This window comes from Phymastichus coffea, unplaced genomic scaffold (genome assembly GCF_024137745.1).
Source record: "Phymastichus coffea isolate CEN01 unplaced genomic scaffold, Cenicafe_Pcof_1.1 PCOF00046, whole genome shotgun sequence".
NCBI classification, from domain to species: Eukaryota; Metazoa; Arthropoda; class Insecta; order Hymenoptera; family Eulophidae; genus Phymastichus; species Phymastichus coffea.
The window spans coordinates 673813-699012 of record NW_026706857.1 but is presented as its reverse complement, the minus strand read 5'-3'; the positions used below and the strand labels follow the sequence as shown (position 1 = coordinate 699012).

Sequence of the window (25200 nt, the reverse complement as noted above, 5' to 3'; positions counted from 1 at the left end):
AATTTCCCGGGTCGCGGATTAACCCACTCCTAATGACGCATCGACGCATTTTGGCTTATCGAGAGAGAACTATGTGTAGGAGTATGAATGTATGTGTTGGTGTGCACGAGGAGTCTCGTGTAAAAGGTTGGTCGTATTGAGGTAGCCACCAGGCTCACACTCGAGAGAGGTTGTTAAAGGTAGAAAGGGTTTTGTCAAGATGCCGACTGGACTCATCAATGAGGCTCGACGGCCGGTAACATCTGCCTCATACGCTATGCGGACTTATATAATCAGCGAGCGTATTTTTTGCCGCTCGTGGCTGGCCGATACCATCTAGATGTGGATGGTCGAACCATGAGACAGCCACAGCATACACTAGGGGTCTTATTGAGATTCATAAGTCCGGTTGCGCAGTAGCAACTGCATATTGCGCAGTTACAGTATAGAGCCTCTGCGCGACTGGATATATTTATATCGATAGCACCCCAGCTAAAGGAAGTCAGCGAGAGATCAACGAAAGTCGGCCGAAAAAAATTATTGAAAAATTGCGCGTAGTTAACAAAGATAGCAAAAATTATTTATAACTCCACGCATTTTCATTTTCATTGATAAAAAAATTATCAAAGTTGATTACTCACAGATCATCGATAATTGTATCTGCGAGAAGTTTTAATAAAGTTTTTAGAAAAATAAATCTGTTCAATCGTTAGCAAAAATCACACGCAGTTTTTTATCCAACTAAAATATTATTATAACCATCTGTTAAAGAATAACTATTATTTCTCACTACAGTCATATACATATATGTATCTGAAGATCAATCGGTAACATAGATCTGTACACTTTTATTATTGTAAGGCACATTCTTAAAATTATAAGAGTTGTATTAATAGGGATGGGTTATTTTCTGAAATAATCGTCAATGTCAACTATTAATTAGAAGTGGATATTTTATGCCACGTAAATATTGGAGTAGTTAAAACAATTGGTTATTGAAAAGTTATCGTAATTTTTATATCAATTTAATTAATATTATTTACACGACCCCGGTGAACAACCGATGGATGAGTCTCGAAAATCCGATTGAAACGTTGTGAATGTAACTACTCACTCGTATTCGCATTCAAAATTTGCGCCTTCCGAGACGGTTAATATTTTCGACTTTGACTAGTACACGTAATATACCGTGGTACCATACAGCGCGTTCCTGCATACACTCCTATAAGACTACTCTTCTACGAGCGTCTATCTTGCTGTGCTACCAAATCAGCTGCGCGGATCCAAATCGGTTAATCATCGACAAGGAATTGGTACGGCAATTTGGCATTAGTGCTGGCCGTCGCATCATCGTCGTAAATGGTTAGTTGGTAGAATGATAAAATAAAAGAATATGCTCATTTTTTATTATATTACATTTTCAAGTTGAACTAATTTAATCTCATTTCAGTAAGAGAAGTTACGTGTACAGTTTTTCGTAATATTACTAGGCAAGATAAATGATCAGGAAACAACCGTTTTAGAAGACTTTGATCAGTATATAATCATATATAATCATATATATCAGTATATAATCAGTATATAATCATATATATCAGTATATAATCAGTATATAATCATATATATCAGTATATAATCAGTATATATATAATCAATATCTTGACTCTTTCGAAACAATCATGAGTTTCAATACATGGCTGAAATCGGAAGGCTTTATCGAGGACAATCCTTGTGGTAACATTACATATACAACAGATACTAATGATACATCGACTCAACTACCCAGACAAAGCAACTATTATACGGCGATTTGCGATAATGTTAGAGAAAAAGAAAAGTGACAGTCGAGCAAAGAACACAAAAAAATGCATGTAGCGAAATTTTGAAAATCGAGGCCATTGCCGATCAATACCAACTCCCTCACACACTAGTGACTAAGCACATCGATATTCAACCACCCATTATCAATGCTGTTAATCATTTACAACCCATTAAAAATACATGTAATGTATACAATACTACTTATGAAAATACATATCAAACTACCGGTAAAAGTCAAATTTCAAATAAAGCAAAATGCAAACCAGAATTATGTCAATTACGAAAGCGTTTCGATTCTTTTCTCGATGACGTGAATGAAATAATATCGAAAGAAATAATGGACTGTCAAATTTAAAATAAGAAAAAAACATTTTAACATGACTCTATGACTGAAATTACTTGTACATATTGTTTATGTAAATATTGTGGTACTATGCTACCTTTGTCAGTGTAAATAAATTATTCTTTGGTGAGGTATAGTATAGTTACGTGAGCTCTAGTTACGTTTGTTTTGTTTTATTTTCTCCGTGCAAAGTATTAATTACCATTTTATCGAGAGTGTTTGTGAATAAAAAAAAAAAGAAAGAAAATGCCGTTCCTCGCATGGAAAAATAAAATTGATGTTCAACGGCTAGAATAGCAACTGGAACATGCTGTTCTAAAAAAGCGGATCGCAGCAGCGACGTGACATAAGCTTGAAATTTTTATAGAGACATAAGATCTGAGCACGAAGGATGAACTGGGAATTCTGAACAACTATACTATTAACTACGAATGGGTCGATTCATAACTGTATATGAAACATGGATCTACCTTATACTTCTGAAACGAAATAATATAAAATAGAGAATTACAAAAGGTATACCTGCTCTGAAAAAGCCAAAGAAAGTTTCATCGGCTGAGAAACCAATGATAACTGTTTTATTGGATAGTTGCATAATTATGTTCATCGCTCATCTCCCAAAAGATAAAACAATAACAAGAAAGTATTATGCATCAATATTCTGATAAAGCAAGCAGAAATTGCAAGAAAATGGTCGCATTTCAATAAAATAAACGCTTTTTTATCAGGATAACGCCCCATTTTCCTCATCAGCGATTGTAACGGTTTAAATTTAAAAATTTAGGGAAGTAAATGTCTTATTTCTTCATTAAATCGAAAAAATCAACCCTAGTATACTTTCAATTTTGTGCAAGTATTATTATTTGATATTTAAATTTTTAATTTCCTCATAACAAATTGTCTCATAATCTTGTACTAGTATTTCCTTCTGTCAAAATTGATTCCAATTTATTACTTCAAATTTCTAATATTTGTAAAATAAGTATGAACTTATATTACTAAATACGTACTTTTTTGGTATAGTGTCTAAGAAATCGGCAAAGAAATCGACTTGGACATTTATATTTTTGCTTTAAGTATTTGTTCTGTAAACTAAACATATAATAAATGTATTATGCAATGCAGAATACTCACTTTCACCTGAAATAAAATAATGTTTCCACAAAGTATTTGAATTTTATTAACAGAACATTTTTATTGTAATAATAATAATCTATATTTTATTTAAGAAACTTATATGAATTTATTGTTACTCGATCTCCGAGGCTTGACATTTTTCATTTTTTCTTACTATGTTTTAATTTTGTATGTATCATAGTAATTATTAAAACAAATTTATATAAACTTTGACAAGTTAAAATAGTGAGTTAATCTATTGATAAATCTATTGATAATAAAAACACACGTGGAATAGCACGGTCATTACTACTAATAGCTGAGATAGCATAACTTAATATTTACTTATAATGAAAATTTTGAAAATACTTTTTTGTTGTTTCTTTTAAAGAAAAATGAAAAATTATTTATTAGTATCAGTAAGAACCACTATCTTGATTAACGTATCATTTTCGATTAAAAGAAAAAAGTTTTCGCAGAGATATAAGCACATAGCAATGACAAATATATATTAAGACTGTTGTACTTTTTTAAAATATTTTTCAAGCAGTGAGAAAGAAAATAAGAATCGATGAATTTTTACTCGTATTATTGTGCTTTTATAGGGGTTATATGTAATTAATAAATTATGAATTTATCATAAATTCAAAGTTGTCTATTTTTCCCGCCTAAATTTAGTAATTTGCGCATGTGTTTTGAGCATCACTATTGCATTACTAAGGCCCTCGCCACATATGCGCATACGCGTGCGTACAACGGCGTACAAACGCGTACAAATCGCTAAAAATTTTGATAGTGTCAACAACAGAAAGTTACTACTATTCCTCGCATGCCCCAAACGAACACACACTCCCGGAACAAACGTATCATAACCTTCAATAATATAGCGTTATGATACGTTTGTTCCGGTAGTGTGTGTTCGTTAGGGCATGCGAGAAATAGTAGCAACTTTCTGTTGTTGACACTATCAAAATTTTTAGCGATTTGTCCGCGTTTGTACGCCGTTGTATGTACGCGTATGCGCATATGTGGCGAGGGCCTAAGGGAGTGTCCATACGGGATCCCTCAGGTCCAAAAAGTTAGCACCCAGAATCCTTTTTTTTAAGCTAATCGATAAACTAATTATAACGTTAGATATTTCGTCAGGATAGCAACAACTTTTCTTTTTGTCGTTTGTTGGTTCGTCCACTGGAAATCCTTAAAATTAATAAAATAAGTCTTAGGTGCTGGCCTTAGCACCCAAACCAAAGTTGCGGTCAAACTTAGAAAATATTAAGTAAAAAAAATTCGTAAGTAAACCGATCGTTAGTTCGTCTTACGAACTAACAGCACCCATAATAAAATCATGACTAATTTGATTATTTAAGCAACTAAAAATAAAAAACTGTTTCGAATATTGGCTCACGTTCAAACGCCAAAGCGCGGTACGCATGCTTCCTGAATTATCCCCGCCGGTACGCGAACCCCCGCTCTTATTTTTTACTACACCTTTTTGATTTTAATACATCAGATCAAATCAAACTTTATAGTAACATTAGTAAACATTAGTAACTAGTACCTATTGTCCAATCAATGGGTAAATGGAATTTAAAAAAGTTACGCTTCGCGTATTAATTACTCAAGTATGTACTTTTTAAATTCCATTTACCCATTGATTGGACAATAGGTACTAGTTATTAATGTTTACTAATGTTACTATAAAGTTTGATTTGATCTGATGTATTAAAATCAAACAGGTGTAGTAAAAAATAAGAGTGGGGGTTCGCGTATCGGCGGGGATAATTCAGGAAGCATGCGTACCGCGCTTTGGCGTTTGAACGTGAGCCAATATTCGAAACAGTTTTTTATTTTTAGTTGCTTAAATAATCAAATTAGTCATGATTTTATTATGGGTGTTATTAGTTCGTAAGACGAACTAACGATCGGTTTACTTTCGAATTTTTTTTACTTAATATTTTCTAAGTTTGACCGCAACTTTGGTTTGGGTGCTAAGGCCAGCACCTAAGACTTATTTTATTAATTTTAAGGATTTCCAGTGGACGAACCAACAAACGACAAAAAGAAAAGTTGTTGCTATCCTGACGAAATATCTAACGGTATAATTAGTTTATCGATTAGCTTAAAAAAAAGGATTCTGGGTGCTTACTTTTTGGACCTGGATCCCTCTTCCTTTGACTGTTTAGGCTGTTTACAGAAGGAATCTGACACAATCAAAATGACACTAATTCTGACATGACAAATATACATAAAAGGATATTTTAGCTTGAAAAACCCTCGAAATGTTTAAATAATCATCTCAGTAGCATTCTTAAGGATCAATTATGATAATAAAATATTTTAATAATTTTTGTGTGAGCGCAGATTCCAAATTACACAGAATGACATGGATAACCGCTTTATTCGTGTCATATATATGATTTAAAGACTAAGATTTTGCGGAAAGTTGTTAAATGTATTTTATTGCTATTATTGTGTTTATAAGACGCTAATTTAAACATGTCGAGTATTTTTTAGCTTAAAAACAACGTATTACGCACATGTCATATGTCAGAATTCATGTCATTTTTTAAGTGTCAGAATCGTTCTGTGAACACTCTTTCCGACAACGAGGCCGACCCCGTCCGAGTTTTTGTATGCAAACGCTATCTCTATAATTTCGAGTTCATAGATTAAGATGCGTATCTCGCATTCATTATGGAACTTACCACTGAGCTCGAAGTTATGTAGATGGCGTGTGCATATTAAATCTCGGATGGCGATAACTCCGGGGTTAGGAAGGAAGATGGAAGGTGGACACTCCTTAAAGGGAGAATAGCTTTTGTCAATTATTTGTTATTGGTATTAATAATTTTTAAAAAGTAAAATAGGCTCAATTAAGATTAGCGAAGGTACAGTTTTTTCGATCATTTACTTCATAAAAATATTGATTATTTATTAAGATATCGCTGTTGAAATCTCGTAAAACATGCACTATTTATTAATTTTTTTTAGTAAACTAGTGGAGTGCAATTTAAGTTGATAACATATTCACAGGGTGTAGTTAGAGATATTTTGACTGATATTTTCCTTTTTCTTAATTTCGATAGTCTACTGGCTGGGCTAAGGTGGATCAAAGATAGAATAAGTCTCTGTACAGAAGTTATAAATGAATGTATTTAAGTCGACTGCTACGAAAAACGAACCATTCAAAATATGTTTGTTATTATGAAAAATCAAATCAAACCATCACATTTTTATAAAATATTTTTATTCAGCTAAGAATACAAAACTTATCTTTCGAACATCGCGTATCTCTAAATATATAACCTTATATACTCATATTTTTACATAAATAAAAAACGTTCAATGTTGAATAAATTCAATCAATGTATTGTCAAGTTCTTTGTTGCTTAACAATTCGGTTGATATTTTATTATCGCATTAAGGTCTTAATTTCTACGTTTAAATTTTTTTAATCTTGTGATAAATAGATAGATTTTGTAAAACAATGAAAATGTTTTCCTTTTGAGCCTTCATATAGGATTTATTAACACGAGTAATCTAAAATTGTAATATATATTTTTAAAATAATGAAGAATATTCCAGATAATGTTCAATACATATATATACATACGCACGTAATTAGCTAAAATATTTTTGCAATATTCAATAAGACTATATGCAAACGCATTAAAAATAAAGAGCTACTTAAATATACCTGTACCAGTAGTAAACAATTAGTACGATTAATCTTAAATTTTAAACTAGTTAAGATCAAAGTATTTATTGTGATATAAAAAAATTTTGATGGTAAAAAATCAATAAATACTTGCTTGATTCAGAACTAAAATATATAATACATTCTTTGATTTAGATCAAATTTTTGCAACAATTAAAGTTCTGCTAAAAACGAATGATTTGGTACGGGTGCATCATAAGGATGCGAATACACGTATTGCGCGCTAGGCGGTGCAGGGTTGATATAAAATGCATCCTCTTGAATTGGAGGAAACGCTGTCACGTTATAACTCTGCGGAATAAATACAGGGGATACGCTGTTATACCATCCAAATCGCAAATTTTGAGGAAAAACTCTCATCTGCTGAACGTTGTTATATAATGTGTTATTACAGTAGTCGGATCGAACCATCGGAGGTTGTTGATAATTTTGAAATGGTTGGATTTGTTTTTCGTGAACTGTAAAAAAATTTTTGAATATTTTGATGAGTGTTCTTATAACTGTATTTTAGAATAAATATCATTATCATAATTTAATAATGTAAATGTTACATATTGATATTCGATGGAAGGGCTTACATGGTGCGTCCATCTGACAATATTCAGTCGATGCTGGAAAATTGGTAGTTCCAATCTGTGGCTGTGAAAACTGACCATGCTTATTCACTTTTCTCAGTTTGGCGCGTCGATTTGTAAACCAGGTGCGTACTCTCTCATATGACACATTAATTATTGCTGATAAAGAACAAGTTGTATCGTAATCAAGGTATTGATATCTTGCAAATGCATGCTCAAGTACAGCAAGCTGACTTTTATTGAATTGAATTTTTCGAGCACAGAATTGTTGCCTAGAAGTTCCAGTCAATAGCGACATTTCTGAAGTTTTTTCTCTTGCACGACGATTAGTGAACCATTCAATTATTTTAGTGTATGGCATGTTAACTATTGATGCTATGTAAATGAGCGAGTCATCGTCAGGATATTGACACCTTTTGAATTCATCCTCAAGTATGGCAAGTTGATTTTCATTGAAATCCGTTTCTTGACTAAGTCCGCAAGTTTCAGTGCTTACTGATGATGGTTGACTGTAACTCCGTAGCTTACGTTCTTTTGTACGCCGATTCTCAAACCATTTGGATACTTGTGAAAACGTTAAATTCATTGCTAATGCTAATTTTTCGCGTGTATAGCTTTCTGGATAGTGACACGTTGAAAATTCACGTTCGAGTACAGCAAGCTGGCTTGCATTTAACGTAGTACCTTTGGGCCGACAATTTTGTTCGAAAGATTCTGTCAATAACGATAGTTCGGGCATTTTTTTTTGTACTTGAACTACTTTTTGTCCACGCTTTTCTAATAATTTTTGCTTTGCACGTCGATGTATAAACCAACGTCTTACTTGACTGTTAGTGAAGTTGGTTTTTGAAGCTAGTTGAAAAACTTTAAATAAATTCGGATATTGGCATTTTTTGAATTCGCGTTCAAGTACATGAAGTCGACTTTTACGATTATTAGTTCTTTTGCATTTTTGTATAGAAGTGCTGCTCGGTGGTCGAAACTTGATAGTTTCAGTTTGTGATTCCGTTAACTGACCATTTTTCTCTAAATCTTTTTGTTTGGAACGTCGATTCTTGAACCAAATTCTTACTTTGTTATCGTCTACATTAATTGTTGATGCTAATTGACAGATTGTCTCGAAATCCGGATATTTACATTTCATAAATTGACGTTCAAGTATCGAAAGTTGGCTTTTACAAAAATTAGTTCTTTTTCGTCTTCGATTGGAAGGCCTACTAGACAGTGAAAAGCTATTTTCAATTTGAGAGCAAGCTTCTGTTTGAGACGGAAGTAACTCTTCAAGCTTTTCTGGAGTTTTTTTATTTAAACTCTGATTAGATTTAGGCAACGGTGATAAACTGGAAATTTCAATCTGCGATTCTTGGTTTTCTTGATTATTGTACGTTGACGATTGCACTAACTGTACAAGCGTTTTTAGTGTGTTTTGCTCTAAACCTTGATTCGATACAGTCGATGGTAATAAGACAGAAGATCCAGCTTGTGGTTTTTCCATTTGTTCATCAGTTAAAGTGAAGGTTGGCGTTAATTGACGTACTGTGTCACACTGTGACTGCTGATTTTTAAATACGTTTTCATTCGAGATTAGTTCGTTATTATTAACATCTGATTTTATATCCAAAGACGTTTCCAACGCCGAAAATGTATTGGATTGAATCTGCAGTGATTGCTCCACCGATTGAGCATGATCCATCAACTTTCTCATTTTGACCCGTCGGTTATGGAACCAGTTCTTTACAGTGGTATCTCTTAAACCTAACATTAATGACAATTTTTGGCGTGTAAGACAATCCGGATACTGAGATTTTTCGAATTCACGCTCAAGCATTGCAACTTGGCTGTTACTGAAACTAATTCTGTTGATCTCACCATTTTCTTCAGTATTTTCATTTGACGACGAAAAATTTCCTGATGACTGCTTTCTCATCTTGATTCGACGATTTGTAAACCACTCGCTTACCGTCAATCGCGATAAATTGAGCGTCAATGCCAATTTTTTGCGAGTAAATCGATCTGGATAATGGCATATTTGGAATTCACGCTCCAGTATAGATAACTCGCTTTTACTTAAACAAATCCTAGGTTCTGTGGTCTTCGTTATCAAGTCACTATTTTGCACTGGAATTAAAATTAAAAAAGGTCTTATTATCCTAATCACATTAATGATAAGCATGCTAATAATTAGTTTAACGATACATAAGTATTGATTCAAATTCAATTCATGTCGTAAAAATTGTTTGTAGTTATGTATTTTTTTGACAGATTAGATTAATAAGATTAGAAAAAAATTATAATTTTGAAAAAGAATACGTAAAACAATTATGCCACAGACTCCAAAGTGAATCAGAGGTAATATTTTCTGTCTGCTGATCAATAATAGGTGAAGAAAGAGGTGCGTTATCTTGAACTGTATCACCCAATACTATAATCTCTACATGGTTCAATGGTTGATCAGAATTATGACTCTTTTCAAGATCAATACGCTCTGAATTCCGTTGGTCATTTACTGTAAAAAATATCAAAATTGTGATCATTCAGTTTATAATTTTTCAATTTTCGAAGCTTAGCTATGATTTTTATTTTTTCCTAATAAATAATCCAATGATTATGAGAATTTGTATTTTGTATATGAAAATAGTACATTTAACAAAGCACACTTTGGAATGATAAAAAGAATGTAATTCGATTCGTACTATAATTTATAGATGCCAAAGTTATTATAGAATAAACTCAATATAAAAATACATATTTCCAAATAAGTCGATAATTTATTAATCGATGAATCGATGATACGTGAAATTATTGCAAATATGTAATATAAAACAAAATTCATTATAAAAAATAGTTGGAGAAAGTTAGTTAGTTAGTTTTCTTACCTTCAACGGTTTCGGTATATGTATCAGCTGTTCGATCTTTCTGCGTCACGTTTCTTGTTGACAATTCATTATTGTCAATGGTTATCGACGATGCCAGCTCATCTAACCATTGAGGAGATATTTTTTCAATAGAATTTAAAGAATCAAGGTCTAACGTTAGATTTAATAGATCTTCCAAGTTAAATTCTAGTAAATCTTCCGGCAGTTGACGATCATCCATGATTGCCATTTATTCCCCGTTTTTGATTTAGTAAACATTAGACTAAACTACACACGCATGACAAGTATGTATGTTTACGCGGGCCATCTTATTCTTGCTTATAAAGTGGGGAGAGGCTAAAATCTTTATCGAGCAGCTGGTGTCATGTATTCAATGACATTCAGTAATGTAATGCAACTTTCACTTGGTATGCTTACTTTTGTAGTCGTGTAATTATCAATCGACTAATGATTTGTATTTAAAAAATGGCATATTACTTAATTATTCTAGCCTATGTACTCATATCTTTCCAAAGGGTTCTATTATAAATTAAATTAAATTTTTAAAAAGTACAATAGGCGAAAATTAAGATTCTCGCATCATGGCTATTTATAACTTATCGTCTTAATCATTAAATGTTCAATGACGCTATATATTTTTTTTTCCATACTGTATGCAACTAATTAAAATTGTAAAATACATCGCATAATGTTTATATTTATAAATTAAATTTCTAATTAAAAAAAAAATTTTTTAACGGTGTCGAATGCACTTATATCAATTCACAAATTTCATATAAAATATCGATTTATAATTCTCTTCATTATTATCATATTCATCCAAAGCTAAACTTTGCAATAAAGATATTCAATAAATTTATATGTTCTACATATAAATGTTATCGTAATGTTATTATAAATACTGTATCATCTTATTGTACAGATAGACCGTTGAGAGAATGTGAGAGTTATTGTCTTTTTAATGCCTACAAATTGTTACACTTATTCGTAAAATAACTGTATTAATAGAATATCACTAGATGTAAAATGCCTCGATCTATTATATAGTGTCAATTTACTTATAATAATGACTCACGTGACTATATTCAGTCAATCAGATCAGATCAGCAAGCCATCACTTTTTTTACAGGAAAATAAAAATATATAGGATCAGATATGTTTTGCATGTTCTTATCTTCTTTTTCACGTCTTGTTGTTTTATTAATTAACATATGCAATATAAATTACTTTTGTCAAAGTTTCCTAATTCTTTTTACAAAATACATATCACTGCGGAAAAATGTGAATTCATGATGTAACATATCTTTCCATTCATGATTTTTCACATCGAAAACTACCATAAAACAATAACTGTAATAATCTATTCCTTTTTTTCAACAGATAAAATTATTACTAAACATGTATCCTACTTTTTTAATAAAGATTGCGCTATTACAACCTTTATTTCAATCTTACACTTTCAAAAACCAAATGATCGATTAGTGATAGAAATAATTCAAAACAATTTTAATTTCTGGTTTTTATGAACGGTTTATTCGCTGCTAGTTTCATAAAATGAATGTAAAAACAATAAAACTGCAGTTTACTGTTTTACTTTTGTTATCTTCAAAATTATTCGTATAAATTATGATAAATTAAAATTTATTACTAAAATCTCAACTCGAAAGCACATGTACAATACGAGTATTATATCAGACAGTCAGATGACGAATAACATGCTTCAACATGGCGTCCATCACTTTTTTATAAAGGGATAAAATTGATAAATGATGAATTACATTATGATTATAAATGATGACTTAAAAATTATATTTTTTATGTTTTATTTTATTGCTAAAAACAAATTAAATTAAATTGAAATAAAAAAACAACTAAAATCAATTTTAATATTCACGCTTTTTTTTTTATTTAGGCTAATCAGATTACAAATAAAATTTGCCGACATGATTACCACCACATTTTTACAAGGGGATAATTCCAATGCACATACATACCAGTTATTTATGTGTTTTAGGCGAGCCAAGCTAGTACGCTAAGCTAGTAGTAACCAACTTAGGGGAAGATGCTTGTACTGCGGGATAGTATAAGCTCGGTAGTATAAGGCTCGTTTCATTTGCTTCCTCGGTCTTATACTTGCCATACTACCGCTGACTGAGTCATGGCACTCAAAACATTTTATAACCATATAAATTAAATTTATTCATTGAATAAATAAAATGTGTTGATGAAACGATGTAATTAACATGTATTTAGGATTGATTTCTGTACATATTGCATTGTATAGGTGTGCTGACAATTCTACCTGCTTAATCATGCACACAAACTATTGTGCACAATAATAATATAACTAATTTTTTATTTACACGATATTTCTAGGCACTTAACTTGGGATGAATAATAAAATTGTGGATACTTGTCCGCCTACCATTGTATATTTTTGTAGTGGTAAATTTGTAAATTAAAAATATATTTTTATGAGCGAATAGAGATAAATAAATTTTAATTAATTTTGTACGTTTAAAAAACTGCTTATCTCACTATTCTCACTATAATTATTTAAACATTTTTTAGAACTCATGATTTATGCCAGATTGTATTTAATAAAAATTAACAATTTAATTTTGCTGATAATATAGTTGATATGACTAAACCAATTTTATAATCAAGTATTATACCTACGTCTATCTGTTATTTGTATATTAAATAATCCTAAGGCACGTAACGTTTAAAAAAAATATTTTATTCGCTTCTATCTTTCAAGATAATATTCAGATTAAGTCAAGTTTTACAACTAATGGATATTCGAAATTTTCCAAACTTTAATAAAGCTTCTACAGTATTCATGCGCGCGCGCGTGTGCATGTGTAGATGACGAAATAATAGGAACAAGATTTTTCGTTAAAATAGCCCTGATGGCTAGAAATAACCTCTTATGTTATGGAAATATCACGAGTCCTATTCGAAGAAGAATATCGCAAGCAGTCCACTTGTAATACGCCGGTCAATGTTATCAATCATATTGTCGCATAGAAACTAATCAAGCGACAGTAATGTCCAATAAAAAATTTGTAACTAATTGTCCAAGAAAGTTGATTAAATGTTCTTGTCGGACATGTATCCTGTTGAAAAAAAATTATGAATCGTCGATATCCAGTGTTGTGATTGGTCAAAATTGAAAACGATCGCGAAATTTCGAAGTTTTTTATAATTTGAAATATTTGTACTTTAGATCTAAGAGTATAAGATTTATATTTCAGCAGTCAATTCTATTAATGAATAATTAATATGGCTAGCAATTTGCAAAAACGTAAATATGCCGGTAATAAATTATTTAGCGATCATAAGTAGTTATGTTTTGAACACTAGAAATCGATAATTTTATAATCTGTAATACTGAAATTAATATTGTTATCTTAAAATTGGATTGAAAGAGTGAAAAAATGAAAGGAATTAGATGAAGAAATAGTACATTACGATACAAGTGCGGAAAAGTAGATTCTGACGTACTAGCTTGGCTCGCTTAGCTTGCGCGTAAACGCCATACGAGATAAGAATCAACTTTTCGATACTCCGTGCGCAAAGTGCATTTTTCCCGCACGCTAGGCAGAAAACGTGTGTTGAAAATCGCACTTTCCACACGTCGTATAAAAAAATACGGTACGGCACATGTTCGGACGTAATAGTACATTGCGATACAAGTGCGGGAAAGTAGATTCTTGTCTCGTGTACATTTCGACCCTCACCTCGCTAGGGTGTAAACGCCACACGAGACAAGAATCTACTTTCCCGCCCTTGTATCGTAATGTACTATTCCCGAACATGTGCCGTGCCGTATTTTTTTACAAGACATGCGGAAAGTGCGATTTTCAACACACGTTTTCTGTCGAGCATGCGAGAAAGACCCACTTTGCATACGAAATGTCCAAATTTTTCGTAAATCTCGATATCCTATAACCTATCAGTTAGACATCTACGAGTCCGTATCATAACAAAAGAGAGGAAATTTAAACCAGGATTGGGATGGACATTAATGACCAAATAATTGCGTTATTGGTTAGAAATCTATGTAAGTGCAGCTATAGAAAGTAGAAGGAAAAGTACGAGGTGAGGGAAAAGGGAAAGAGCAAGGTTTTTATCTGATTTGGCTCGAGGGTATAAATTGGCAGGAACCTCAACGACGCCATTTTAGTTGACAAACGTAAGTCGTCAGTCGTGTTTCTACAAACAGCTATGTCAGAATGATCCTCATGCAAACCAATTTTATTTCTTCAAGCGTAGATGTTGCTTGTGCAGATATCTTTGATAGTTTGTCGAGCGAAGAACTAATCGACTTATGTTCCTCTACATTGAGTAACGGGAACGGGCAGAACGAGCAAGATCTGGCGTGGATAGACGAAATGGCATCAAAGGCTTCACCGGATTATTATGAAGAGCCATCGGTGAGAATATCATGTGAAAATACTCAGAATGTTCATTTACAGCCTCCTGCAAACATGGATAAAACTGAGGTCTCGCAAGTGGACAACGTGCAACAGTATAAGGAACAGTGCAACAATGCTCTTTCCATTTTTGATAGCAAGCCGTCAAATGCGCAAGATCGTTTACAGCCTCCTGAAAACATGGATAGAACCGAGATCTCGCAAGTGGACAACGTGCAACAGTATAAAGAGCAGTGCAACAATGCTCTTTGCATTATTGATAGCAAGCCATTGACTGCGCAAGGTACTTAAAAATTTGCCTTAATAATTTCTTTTTCTTTACATTAAAACACTTGTTCAATAACACCAGTCGAATTTGTCTGTAGCTCTATAAATGCATATAGAAAAATATTTCAGTTATTCATTGTCGAAGCAAAAAGTTAAATGTAAAAATTACTGGTTTAGGATGTGTGTGTGTGTGTGCGTGCGTGCGTGCGTGCGCGCGTGTGTGTACGTGCGTATATGTGTATGTGTGCGCGCGCTTGGTTTTTATATTTTACATTTGAAAATCAAAATATAAGTGAAACGCTTTGGCGATTAAAGTCAATGCCCTAATCCTATAATTTAAATTCTTTCTATAGCTAGTGTGACGGTTGACAGAATTGTAAGGCCAGCGGGAAATTACGTTTTCGAACAACCGGCGAACGTGTCACCGCCGATGGTTCCTGAAAATGCAGTACCCCAACAAGCATTGCCACTGTTAGCTCCTTATCAAGAGCCGCCCAGCCAACAAACAAACGTTATTCTAGCCGCGCCTCTTCGAGCTCCTACTAAGCCTGATCAATCTGACTCTGCAGGTGTGTATTTTATTGTAACACTTTTGAATTGTTTATTTTTCAATATATACAGATATTTGCCCACTCAGTTTCTCAAATTTTTGACAAATAAAAATAAACGGTTTTCTTCATTTGCCGTGGGCTGGATGAGTATATAATAAATATTAAGAAATATGTTTCATCTTTACAGCTCCTCGTGTGAAGAGAAAAAGAACGTCCTTCAGCATGAAACAGTTACTGGAACTCGAACGTGAGTTCGCTATCTGCCGATACTTGGATCGAAGGCAGCGCAGTCGATTGGCAACCTCGTTGGATTTGACGCAGCGCCAAGTGAAAATATGGTTCCAAAATCGTCGCATGAAACTAAAGAAGGAATTGGTAGAGGTTCAATCTAAGTTCGTTCCCAACGCCCAAGGAATTCGCGAGTTGTTGCCACATCCATCTCAGCCGCAATATACAAATACAAACGCTTCGCTACAATCCAACATCAGCGATGTTCCACAACAGCAACCAAATTACTCTACATGCCGTTCAATAAATAACACTGATCAATTCTACCTAGTAATGAATATGATGCCTCCAGAGTGGCATCTGCCGCTTCAGAATATTTCTAATAATAATTTGTTTACGAACACTCGGCAGCAACAGCAATTTTATCCATTTTCCAATCTATCAACTTTAAATTGGCAGCAACAATCAATCACCAATACTTCGTCAACAACCGCTCAGTCTACTTACTCATGCAATCACACACCCGCTACAGTTTTACATCAGGTAAGTTACGACGAATCAACGCCTAATCTAACCGGGAACATTGAAAACACTACTCCGATAGTACCTGAACAGCAACATAAAGTTTTGTTTTTTTAACTATAACATATAAGCAGACTAAGTGACATTTTTTAGTATTTTTGAATATAGCATGGACATCTGTGTAAATTTTTCTATTGTAAATTCAACACGGACAAAGGATAGCGTTAGTTATACATTGCATTGTATAGGCTTGCGGACAATTGTGTCCGTTTTAACATACATAAACAATTGTTCACATTAACATAGCTAATTATTGATTTGTATCATATTTCTATACACATTAACTTTTGATGTATAATTAATCGTGAACAATAAATCGTACGCCAGCGGTAAATTTGTTAATGGTAAAAATATATTAGCATGACCAAATAGATAATGTATTTAGTAAAATATTTGACGAAAAATTTATTGTATTTAATTAACTTATTACGTGATGTTTCGAAATTAAATAAATCATACATCTTAATTAATTAGTGTGTCAAGAAAGCTACTTATTACTCTATTTACTTTATAATTATTTGAAGACTTTTCACTGTTTAATTTTAATAGTTTATTTTGAAAATTCTGCAAAAGATACCATGAATTAATCCTGGAACACGTAGGTTTTAAAAAAACTTATTTCATTCGCTTTTCTATCTTACAAAATAACATGTAGATTGTTAACTCAATTTTTACAAATTTTAGACATTTAAAATTTTCAAAACATTAATAAAGTTTCTACTGTGTATATGTGCGTGAATGAACGTGCATCTGTGTGTGTGTGTGTATTTCGATATTTTTCCTCATGAAAAACAAGTATACACAATATATAGGAAAGGCTAGGGGGCCGAGAAGGAATAGACTGACATTTAAAGTGGCGATAATGAGTAATCTTTTCAAACGCAGGTAAGCTTTTCAAACGCAGGTAATATTTTCAAAAATGATCAGTCAGCTATATCCAAAGTTAGGGATTAAGTTGGTACTTATAAAATAGCATGAAAAATGTTTGAGTATCCTTTAAACCCGCTTTTTAATTGATTTATAACTACAATACAGAATACAGGTCACAACACAATACAGAGATAAATACAGGTCAGAATACAATTTTAAGTCGTCGCTACTTCCCAGTTGTAAAATTATAACTGACAATGATTTATGATGTTCCTAATATATTTCCTTTGTTGATAAATTTGTATGATAATTCTATGGTTTCTAGAATTTTCATATTTTAGCGTCGACTCCTCTAACATCATTTATGTCTTTAGTATCTCTTTATTTCATTCGCTTTTCTATAATAAGAACGATTTTATGCTTTTTGTTAAATTAAGAAAACATTCAAATGTTAAATTTTGTTTACTTAACATAACGCTTTTCAACTAAACACAAGACATTGTCTAAAAATGAAATATTACCAATGTTGGTTCTGCAGAAAAGCCGACTTACGATTATTTGGCACAAAATATTCAACATCACTTAATAATACATTTAATTTCTGAATAATAAGTAGAATCTTAAACGTATAATTTTTTTTAATATTTAATTATTGGGAATAGTAAATTTCTAACGAATGAGTAAAGTTATTTTCGAAGAAATGAGATTCCGATACGAGTTGAAGGCAGTTTCTTCAAAAATCTTTTCGCACCAGTTAGAGACAGTATTTTTTTGCATTCTAAATATCTGTATATTCGCCTCCATCTCGTGCCGTTAATATCTCGTTTCGTAAAAGTCCGCGCATCCTCGAGAAAATATACTATTCCGCACGAGAACCGGCAACAAGCACCGAAGGTGTGATTTGTCGGTTAAAATACGTAAAATTATTTCATTATAAAGGAAAGGAGGTGTATCCATTATATCAGTGAACTCATGTAATTCATATAAAAAATATAGTCTAATTTATGTTCATTAAAAGTTCAGATATAAAAAATAGTCTTCGGTTTCCCTGAATACATTGGTGTAATTCTATTTTTATTCATTATGAATATCGATGGATATAGTTTATTAAAGACTATTATACAAGTTTTGACGAGGCGACAAACGTTCAATATTTCGTACCATGAAATTTTATGATCTACATACACTGAATAAAATCATACTTTACTACCCAGGCACGTGTTTTAAAAGAGGTAAAATACAGTTGAAGTTATTATTTTTCGACACTCCGTGCGGAAAGTGCGTTTACCCGCACGCTCGGCAAAAAACGTGCGTTGAAAATCGCACTTTCCACACGTCGTATCAAAAAATACGATACGGCACATGTTCGGGAAGGTGTTTCTCGTCTCGTGTACCTTTCCACCCTTACCTCGCTCGGGTGTAAACGCCACACGAGACAAAAATCTACTTTCCCGTACTTGTATCGTAGTGTACTATTTCAATGCACATTTTCTACCGAGCGTGCGGGAAAGACACTTTGCGCACGGAATATCGAAAAATCTGTTATAATCACTTATTATTAAAACTACAGAAAGTAAAAATAGGCATTTAAATAAGAAATAAATCGTTAATTAAAATAAAAAAATCTCGATCCGGAAGATATAAAACAATTGGCAGTCCGACATTAAGAACAAGAATTTGCAAACTTTGTCGCAAACCTCGATACCCTACAATCTATCAGTCAGGCATCTGCAAGTCCGTATCACTACAAAAGAGGGGAGATGTAAACCAGGATGGAGAGGGAAAACAAGGACCAGGTATATTTAAGTACAGGTATAAAAAGGAGCAGGCAAAGTAAGAGGTGAGGGAAAAGCTCAAGATCTATATGTATTAAGAAGGGTAAGGTTGTTAAAAGAATCTGACTCGAGGGTATAAAATGGCAGGTGCCTTAACGAAGCTAGTTCAGTTGTGAAACGAACGTCGTCAGTTAACAGTCGTGTTTCCAGTTGGAGCCAAGTCAAAATGATCAACCAAGACAATTATGTTTCTACGTTGGAGAAGGATTTTTTTCATATCATTGATAGTTTGACGCTCGAAGAACTAATCGACACATGTACATCCTTAATAAGTAACATGAGTGGGGAGAACGAGCAAGGTCCGGCGCGGTTAGAAGAAATGGTATTGAAGACTTCACCGGATTCTTATGAGGAGTTTGGAATATCACGTGAAAAAGACGAGAATGTTCGTTCAGAACATCCAGCAACAACGGATACAACCAAGAAGTTTGTGGAAGGCTACAAGGAGCTCAACTTGGCACCTCACGTTATGGATAACATGCCATCGAAAGCAAAAGGTACTTTTACAGTTAAAATTATTAAAAAAGTTATATCTTACATTTGAAAATCAAAATATAAGTGAAACGCTTTTGCGATTAAAATTTCATTAACTAATCCAATAATTTTATTTTTTTTTATAGTTTGTGGGACTCTAGACAGACACGTAAGGCCAGCGGGAAATTACGTTTCCGAGCAACCGGCGAACACATTGCCATCGATGGTTCCCCAACGTGCAGAATCTCCACTATCATTGTCATGGTCAATATCTTATGCCGAAATGCCCAGCCAACAACCAAACGTTATTCCAGCCGCGCCTCTTCGAGCTCCTACTAAGCCTGCTCAATCTGGTTCTAAAGGTGTGTATTTTATTCTAATATTTTTAAATTTTTAATTTTTCAATATATATGGATGTTTGAACCACTCGTAGTTTCTGAATTTTTGAACAAATAAAAATGGACGGTTTTCTTTATTTACCTTAGACTAGATGAGTATATAATAAATATTAATAAATATGTTTTATCTTTACAGCTCCTCGTGTGAAGAGAAACAGGACGACCTTCGACACGAACCAGCTACTCGAACTCGAACGTGAGTTCGTCCAGAGGCGATACTTGGATCGAAGGCAGCGCAGCCAATTGGCAACCACGTTGAATTTGACGGAGCGCCAAGTGAAAATATGGTTTCAAAATCGTCGCATGAAACAAAAGAAGACATTGCAGACTCAATCTAAATCCGATTCCAACGCCCAAGGAATTCCCGATTTGTTGCCACAGCCATCTCAGCCATCTCAGCTACTTCAGCCACTTCAGCTATCTCAGCCACCTCAGCCACCTCAGCTACTTCAGCCACTTCAGCCACTTCAGCCACCTCAGCCACTTCAGCCACCTCAGCCACCTCAGCTACTTCATCTACTTCAGCCACCTCAACCACCTCAGCCACCTCAATCGCTTCAACTACGTCAGCCACCTCAGCCACCTCGACTACTTCAGCCATCTCAGCCACCTCAGCCACCTCAGCTACTTCAGCCACCTCAGCCACCTCAGCCACCTCGACTACTTCAGCCATCTCAGCCACCACAGCTACTGCAGCCACTTCAGCTACCTCAGCCACCTCAGCCACCTCAGCCACCTCGACTACTTCAGCCATCTCAGCCACCACAGCTACTGCAGCCACTTCAGCTACCTCAGCCACCTCAGCCACCTCAGCCACCTCAGCCACCTCGACTACTTCAGCCACCTCAGTCACTTCAGCTACTTCAGCCACTTCAACTACGTCAGCCATCTCAGCCACCACAGCTACTTCAGCTACTTCAGCTACCTCAGCCACCTCAGTCACTTCAGCTACTTCAGCTACCTCAGCCACCTAAACCACTTCAGCTACCTCAGCCACTTCAGCTACCTCAGCCACCTCAGCCACCTCAGCCACCTCAGCCACCTCAGCCACCTCAGCCACCTCAGCCACTTCAGCCACCTCAGCTACTTCAGCCACCTCAGCCACCTCAGCTACTTCATCTACTTCAGCCACCTCAACCACCTCAGCCACCTCAATCGCTTCAGCTACCTCAGCCACTTCAGCTACCTCAGCCACCTCAGCCACCTCAGCCACCTCAGCCACCTCAGCCACTTCAACCACCTCAGCCACCTCAGCCACTTCAACCACTATCTACCAATATGAGTGCTTCATCAGGATGCAACGTCGGGAACGTCTCACAACAGCAGCCAAATGATTCTATAAGCATTTCTTCAAGTAGCGACCAAGCTTTAGACAAGTTATTGAATGGGGAGACTGAAGAATGGCGTCAAACGCTTGATGATATTTTGAATAGTGATTTTGTTCTGAGCACTCAACAGAATCAGCAGGTTGTTATGTGTGACAATCAACCAACTTTGAATTGGCAGCAACAAGACTTCTCCATTACCCCATCGCCACCAACTTCTCAATCTAGTTACTCAACCAATAACTCATCTAATACAGTTTCACTTCAGGAATATTTCGACGAATTTGTGACCGCTTTAGCGGATATTTATGACAGCATGACGAAAGAATCGGAAGAACAACAGCGTGAACTTGATTTGGTTACTACGACGCCGCAAATGGAAGAGTGTTCATATTCGGTAGCTTAGATTCTTCTGCAAATTTTTAAATTTAATCTAGACATTCGTGTAAGTTTTTCTATTGTAAATTTCGTCGTGGAATAATTCATTCGCTGTTGTATATTTTTGTAGCGGTAAAGTTGTAAATTTTTTATATATGTACTTTTTTATATATATGTATTTTTTTATATATACGCACGCGCTTGTGTGTGTATGCGTGTTTGTGTGGGCGTGCTTTTGTGTGTGTGTGTGTGTGTGTGTGTGTGTGTGTGTGTGTGTGTGTGTGTGTATTCATGAGCGAATACAGATAATATTTGTAGTAAAATAATTGACGAATTTGTAATAATATGTAATTTTACATATGCTATATTAAAGTTTAATAAAAATCACACATTTTGATTTATTATTTTTGTTGAGAAATCTCCCTATGCCACTCTTGATGTCTATTTAAACTTTTTTTCAAATTACTATTAATAATTTATTTTTGAAGTTCTGCAATATGTAGAATGTGCTTGTATGTGCACTTTCCTAAATATCTTAATATTTAATTAATGTAAGCATAACATGATTTTCTAACTCGTTATTCATGCCAGTTTGAAGTAGATATAAATTAACTGTTAGTTAATAATTAAATAATAATAATTAATATAACTAGACCATTTTAAAGAATGATAAAAGATTATATCCGGGTATATCTGTTATTCGTATATTAAATAATCCTAGAGTACAACTTAAAAAATTATTCATATATATCTATCAAAGACTATTAAAAATTATAAAGGGTTTGGCAAGGTGACAAATGTTCCTACTTTCGCTTGCTTGCTTTATATTTTTTGAAAAGTGCGCATAGAGTGAAAAATCGCTTAATAGTATGTTATAGGAAGTCGATCGTGGCTAAGAACAAGTATTTAAATATAAGAACGCTGGGCCCTCCCCGAGTTAGAGCCCACTATAGTTAGACGGTATGCTGCAATACGTGCGAAAAAATCTTTTTCAACGCACATTTTCTACCGAGCGTGCGGGAAAGACAAACTTTGCGCACGGAATATCGAAAAATCTGTTATAATCACTTATTATTAAAACTGCAGAAAGTAAAAATAGGCATTTAAATAAGAAATAAATCGTTAATTGAAATAAAAAAATCTCGATCCGGAAGATATAAAACAATAATTGGCAGTCCGACATTAAGAACAAGAATTTGCAAACTTTGTCGCAAACCTCGATACTCTGCAATCTATCAGTCAGGCATCTGCAAGTCCGTATCATTACAAAAGAGGGGAGATGTAAACCAGGCTGGAGAGGGAAAACAAGGACCAGGTATATTTAAGTACAGGTATGGAAAGGAGAAGGAAAAGTAAGAGGTGAGGGAAAAGCTCAAGACTTGTAAGTAGTAGAAAGGGCAAGGTCGTTATCTGGCTCGAGGGTATAAATTGGCAGGGGCCTCAACGAAGCTATTTCAGTTGTGAAACGAAAGTCGTCAGTTAACAGTCGTGTTTCCAGTTGGAGCCAAGTCAAAATGATCAACATTCAAGACAATTATGTTTCTACAGTGGATATGGATTTTTTTGATATCTTTGATAGTTTGTCGACCGAACAACTAATCGACTCATGTTCATCCACGATGAGTAACGGGAGTGGGGAGAACGAGCAAGGTCCGGCATGGTTAGAAGAAATGGTATTGAAGGCTTCACCGGATTCTTATGAGGAGTTTGGAATATCACGTGAAAAAGACGAGAATGTTCGTTCACAACATCCAGCAACAACGGATACAACCAAGAAGTTTGTGGAAGGCTACAAAGAGCTCAACTTGGCACCTCACGTTATGGATAACATGCCATCGAAAGCAAAAGGTACTTTTACAGTTAAAGTTATTAAAAAAAAGTTATATCTTACATTTGAAAATCAAAATATAAGTGAAACGCTTTTGCGATTAAAATTTCATTAACTAATCCAATAATTTTATTTTTTTTTATAGCTTGTGGGACGCTAGACGGACACGTAAGGCCAGCGGGAAATTACGTTTCCGAGCAACCGGTGAACACATTGCCGTCGATGGTTCCCCAACGTGCAGAATCTCCACTATCATTGTCATGGTCAATACCTTATGCCGAAATGCCCAGCCAACAACCAAACGTTATTCCAGCCGCGCCTCTTCGAGCTCCTACTAAGCCTGCTCAATCTGGTTCTAAAGGTGTGTATTTATTTCTAATATTTTTAAATTTTTTATTTTTCAATATATATGGATGTTTGAACCACTCGTAGTTTCTGAATTTTTGAACAAATAAAAATGGACGGTTTTCTTTATTTGCCTTAGACTAGATGAGTATATAATAAATATTAATAAATATGTTTTATCTTTACAGCTCCTCGTGTGAAGAGAAACAGGACGGCCTTCGACACGAACCAGCTACTCGAACTCGAACGTGAGTTCGCCCAGAGGCGATATTTGGATCGAAGGCAGCGCAGCCAATTGGCAACCGCGTTGAATTTGACGGAGCGCCAAGTGAAAATATGGTTTCAAAATCGTCGCATGAAACTAAAGAAGACATTGCAGACTCAATCTAAATCCGATTCCAACGCCCAAGGAATTCCCGATTTGTTGCCACAGCCATCTCAGCCATCTCAGCTACTTCAGCCACTTCAACCACCTCAGCCACCTCAGCCACCTCAGCCACCTCAGCCACTTCAGCCACCTCAGCCACTTCAGCCACCTCAGCCACCTCAGCTACTTCATCTACTTCAGCCACCTCAACCACCTCAGCTACATCAGCCTCCTCAGCCACCTAAACCACTTCAGCTACCTCAGCCACCTCAGCCACCTCAGCCACTTCAGCCACTTCAGCCACCTCAGCCACTTCAACCACTATCTACCAATATGAGTGCTTCAGCAGGATGCAACGTCGGGGACGTCTCACAACAGCAGCCAAATTATTCTATAAACATTTCTTCAAGTAGCGCCCAAGCTTTAGACACGTTATTGAATGGAGAGACTGAAGAATGGCGTCAAACGTTTGATGATGTTTTGAATAATAATTTTGTTCTGAGCACTCAACAGAATCAGCAGGTTGTTATGCGTAACAATCAACCAACTTTGAATTGGCAGCAACAAGACTTCTCCATTACCCCATCGCCACCAACTTCTCAATCTAGTTACTCAACCAATAACTCACCTAATACAGTTTCATTTCAGGATTATTTCGACGAATTTGCGACCTATTTAGCGGAGATTTACGACATCACGACGAAAGCATCGGAAGAACAAAAGCGTGAACTTGATTTAGTTACTCCGACGCCGCAAATGGAAGAGTGTTTATATTCGCTAGCTTAGATTCTTCTGCAAATTTTCAAATTTAATCTAGACATTTGTGTAAGTTTTTCTATTGTAAATTTCATCGTGGAATAGTTCACTCCCTGTTGTATATTTTTG

At 34.7% G+C, this 25200-nt stretch overlaps 3 protein-coding genes across 6 annotated transcripts; 2 read left to right on the top strand and 1 right to left on the bottom strand.

The window, feature by feature from the left end:
- Positions 1-6540: 6540 nt before the first annotated feature.
- Positions 6541-10674, bottom strand: LOC131664885 (uncharacterized). 3 transcript variants are annotated; one of them, XM_058936326.1, is made up of 5 exons: positions 10429-10674; positions 9885-10058; positions 9422-9670; positions 7556-9307; positions 6541-7435 (listed from the first exon to the last, which is right to left on the bottom strand). In XM_058936326.1, exons 1-5 carry the CDS (start codon positions 10655-10657, stop codon positions 7131-7133), a joined length of 2709 nt encoding a protein of 902 aa, XP_058792309.1. In that variant the 5' UTR covers positions 10658-10674; the 3' UTR covers positions 6541-7130. The 3 variants fall into 3 exon arrangements, with proteins under 3 accessions (XP_058792309.1, XP_058792308.1, XP_058792310.1); XM_058936325.1 differs by having other exon boundaries at positions 7556-9670; XM_058936327.1 differs by lacking the exon at positions 9885-10058 and having other exon boundaries at positions 7556-9670.
- Positions 10675-14488: 3814 nt separating this feature from the next.
- LOC131664878 (putative homeobox protein NANOG2) lies at positions 14489-16971 on the top strand. 2 transcript variants are annotated; one of them, XM_058936309.1, is made up of 4 exons: positions 14489-14626; positions 14707-15150; positions 15488-15703; positions 15873-16971. In XM_058936309.1, exons 2-4 carry the CDS (start codon positions 14826-14828, stop codon positions 16550-16552), a joined length of 1221 nt encoding a protein of 406 aa, XP_058792292.1. In that variant the 5' UTR covers positions 14489-14626; positions 14707-14825; the 3' UTR covers positions 16553-16971. The 2 variants fall into 2 exon arrangements, with proteins under 2 accessions (XP_058792292.1, XP_058792291.1); XM_058936308.1 differs by lacking the exon at positions 14489-14626 and having other exon boundaries at positions 14637-15150.
- A 2506-nt stretch (positions 16972-19477) lies between these two features.
- Positions 19478-25101, top strand: LOC131664941 (uncharacterized). The gene is given in 12 exon segments (XM_058936434.1): positions 19478-19697; positions 19821-20036; positions 20209-20268; positions 20454-20952; positions 20994-21010; positions 21057-21181; positions 21237-21783; positions 23324-23623; positions 23749-23964; positions 24137-24196; positions 24382-24652; positions 24726-25101. Coding segments are annotated over 12 exon segments (2907 nt in total).
- The last annotated feature ends 99 nt before the right edge of the window (positions 25102-25200 follow it).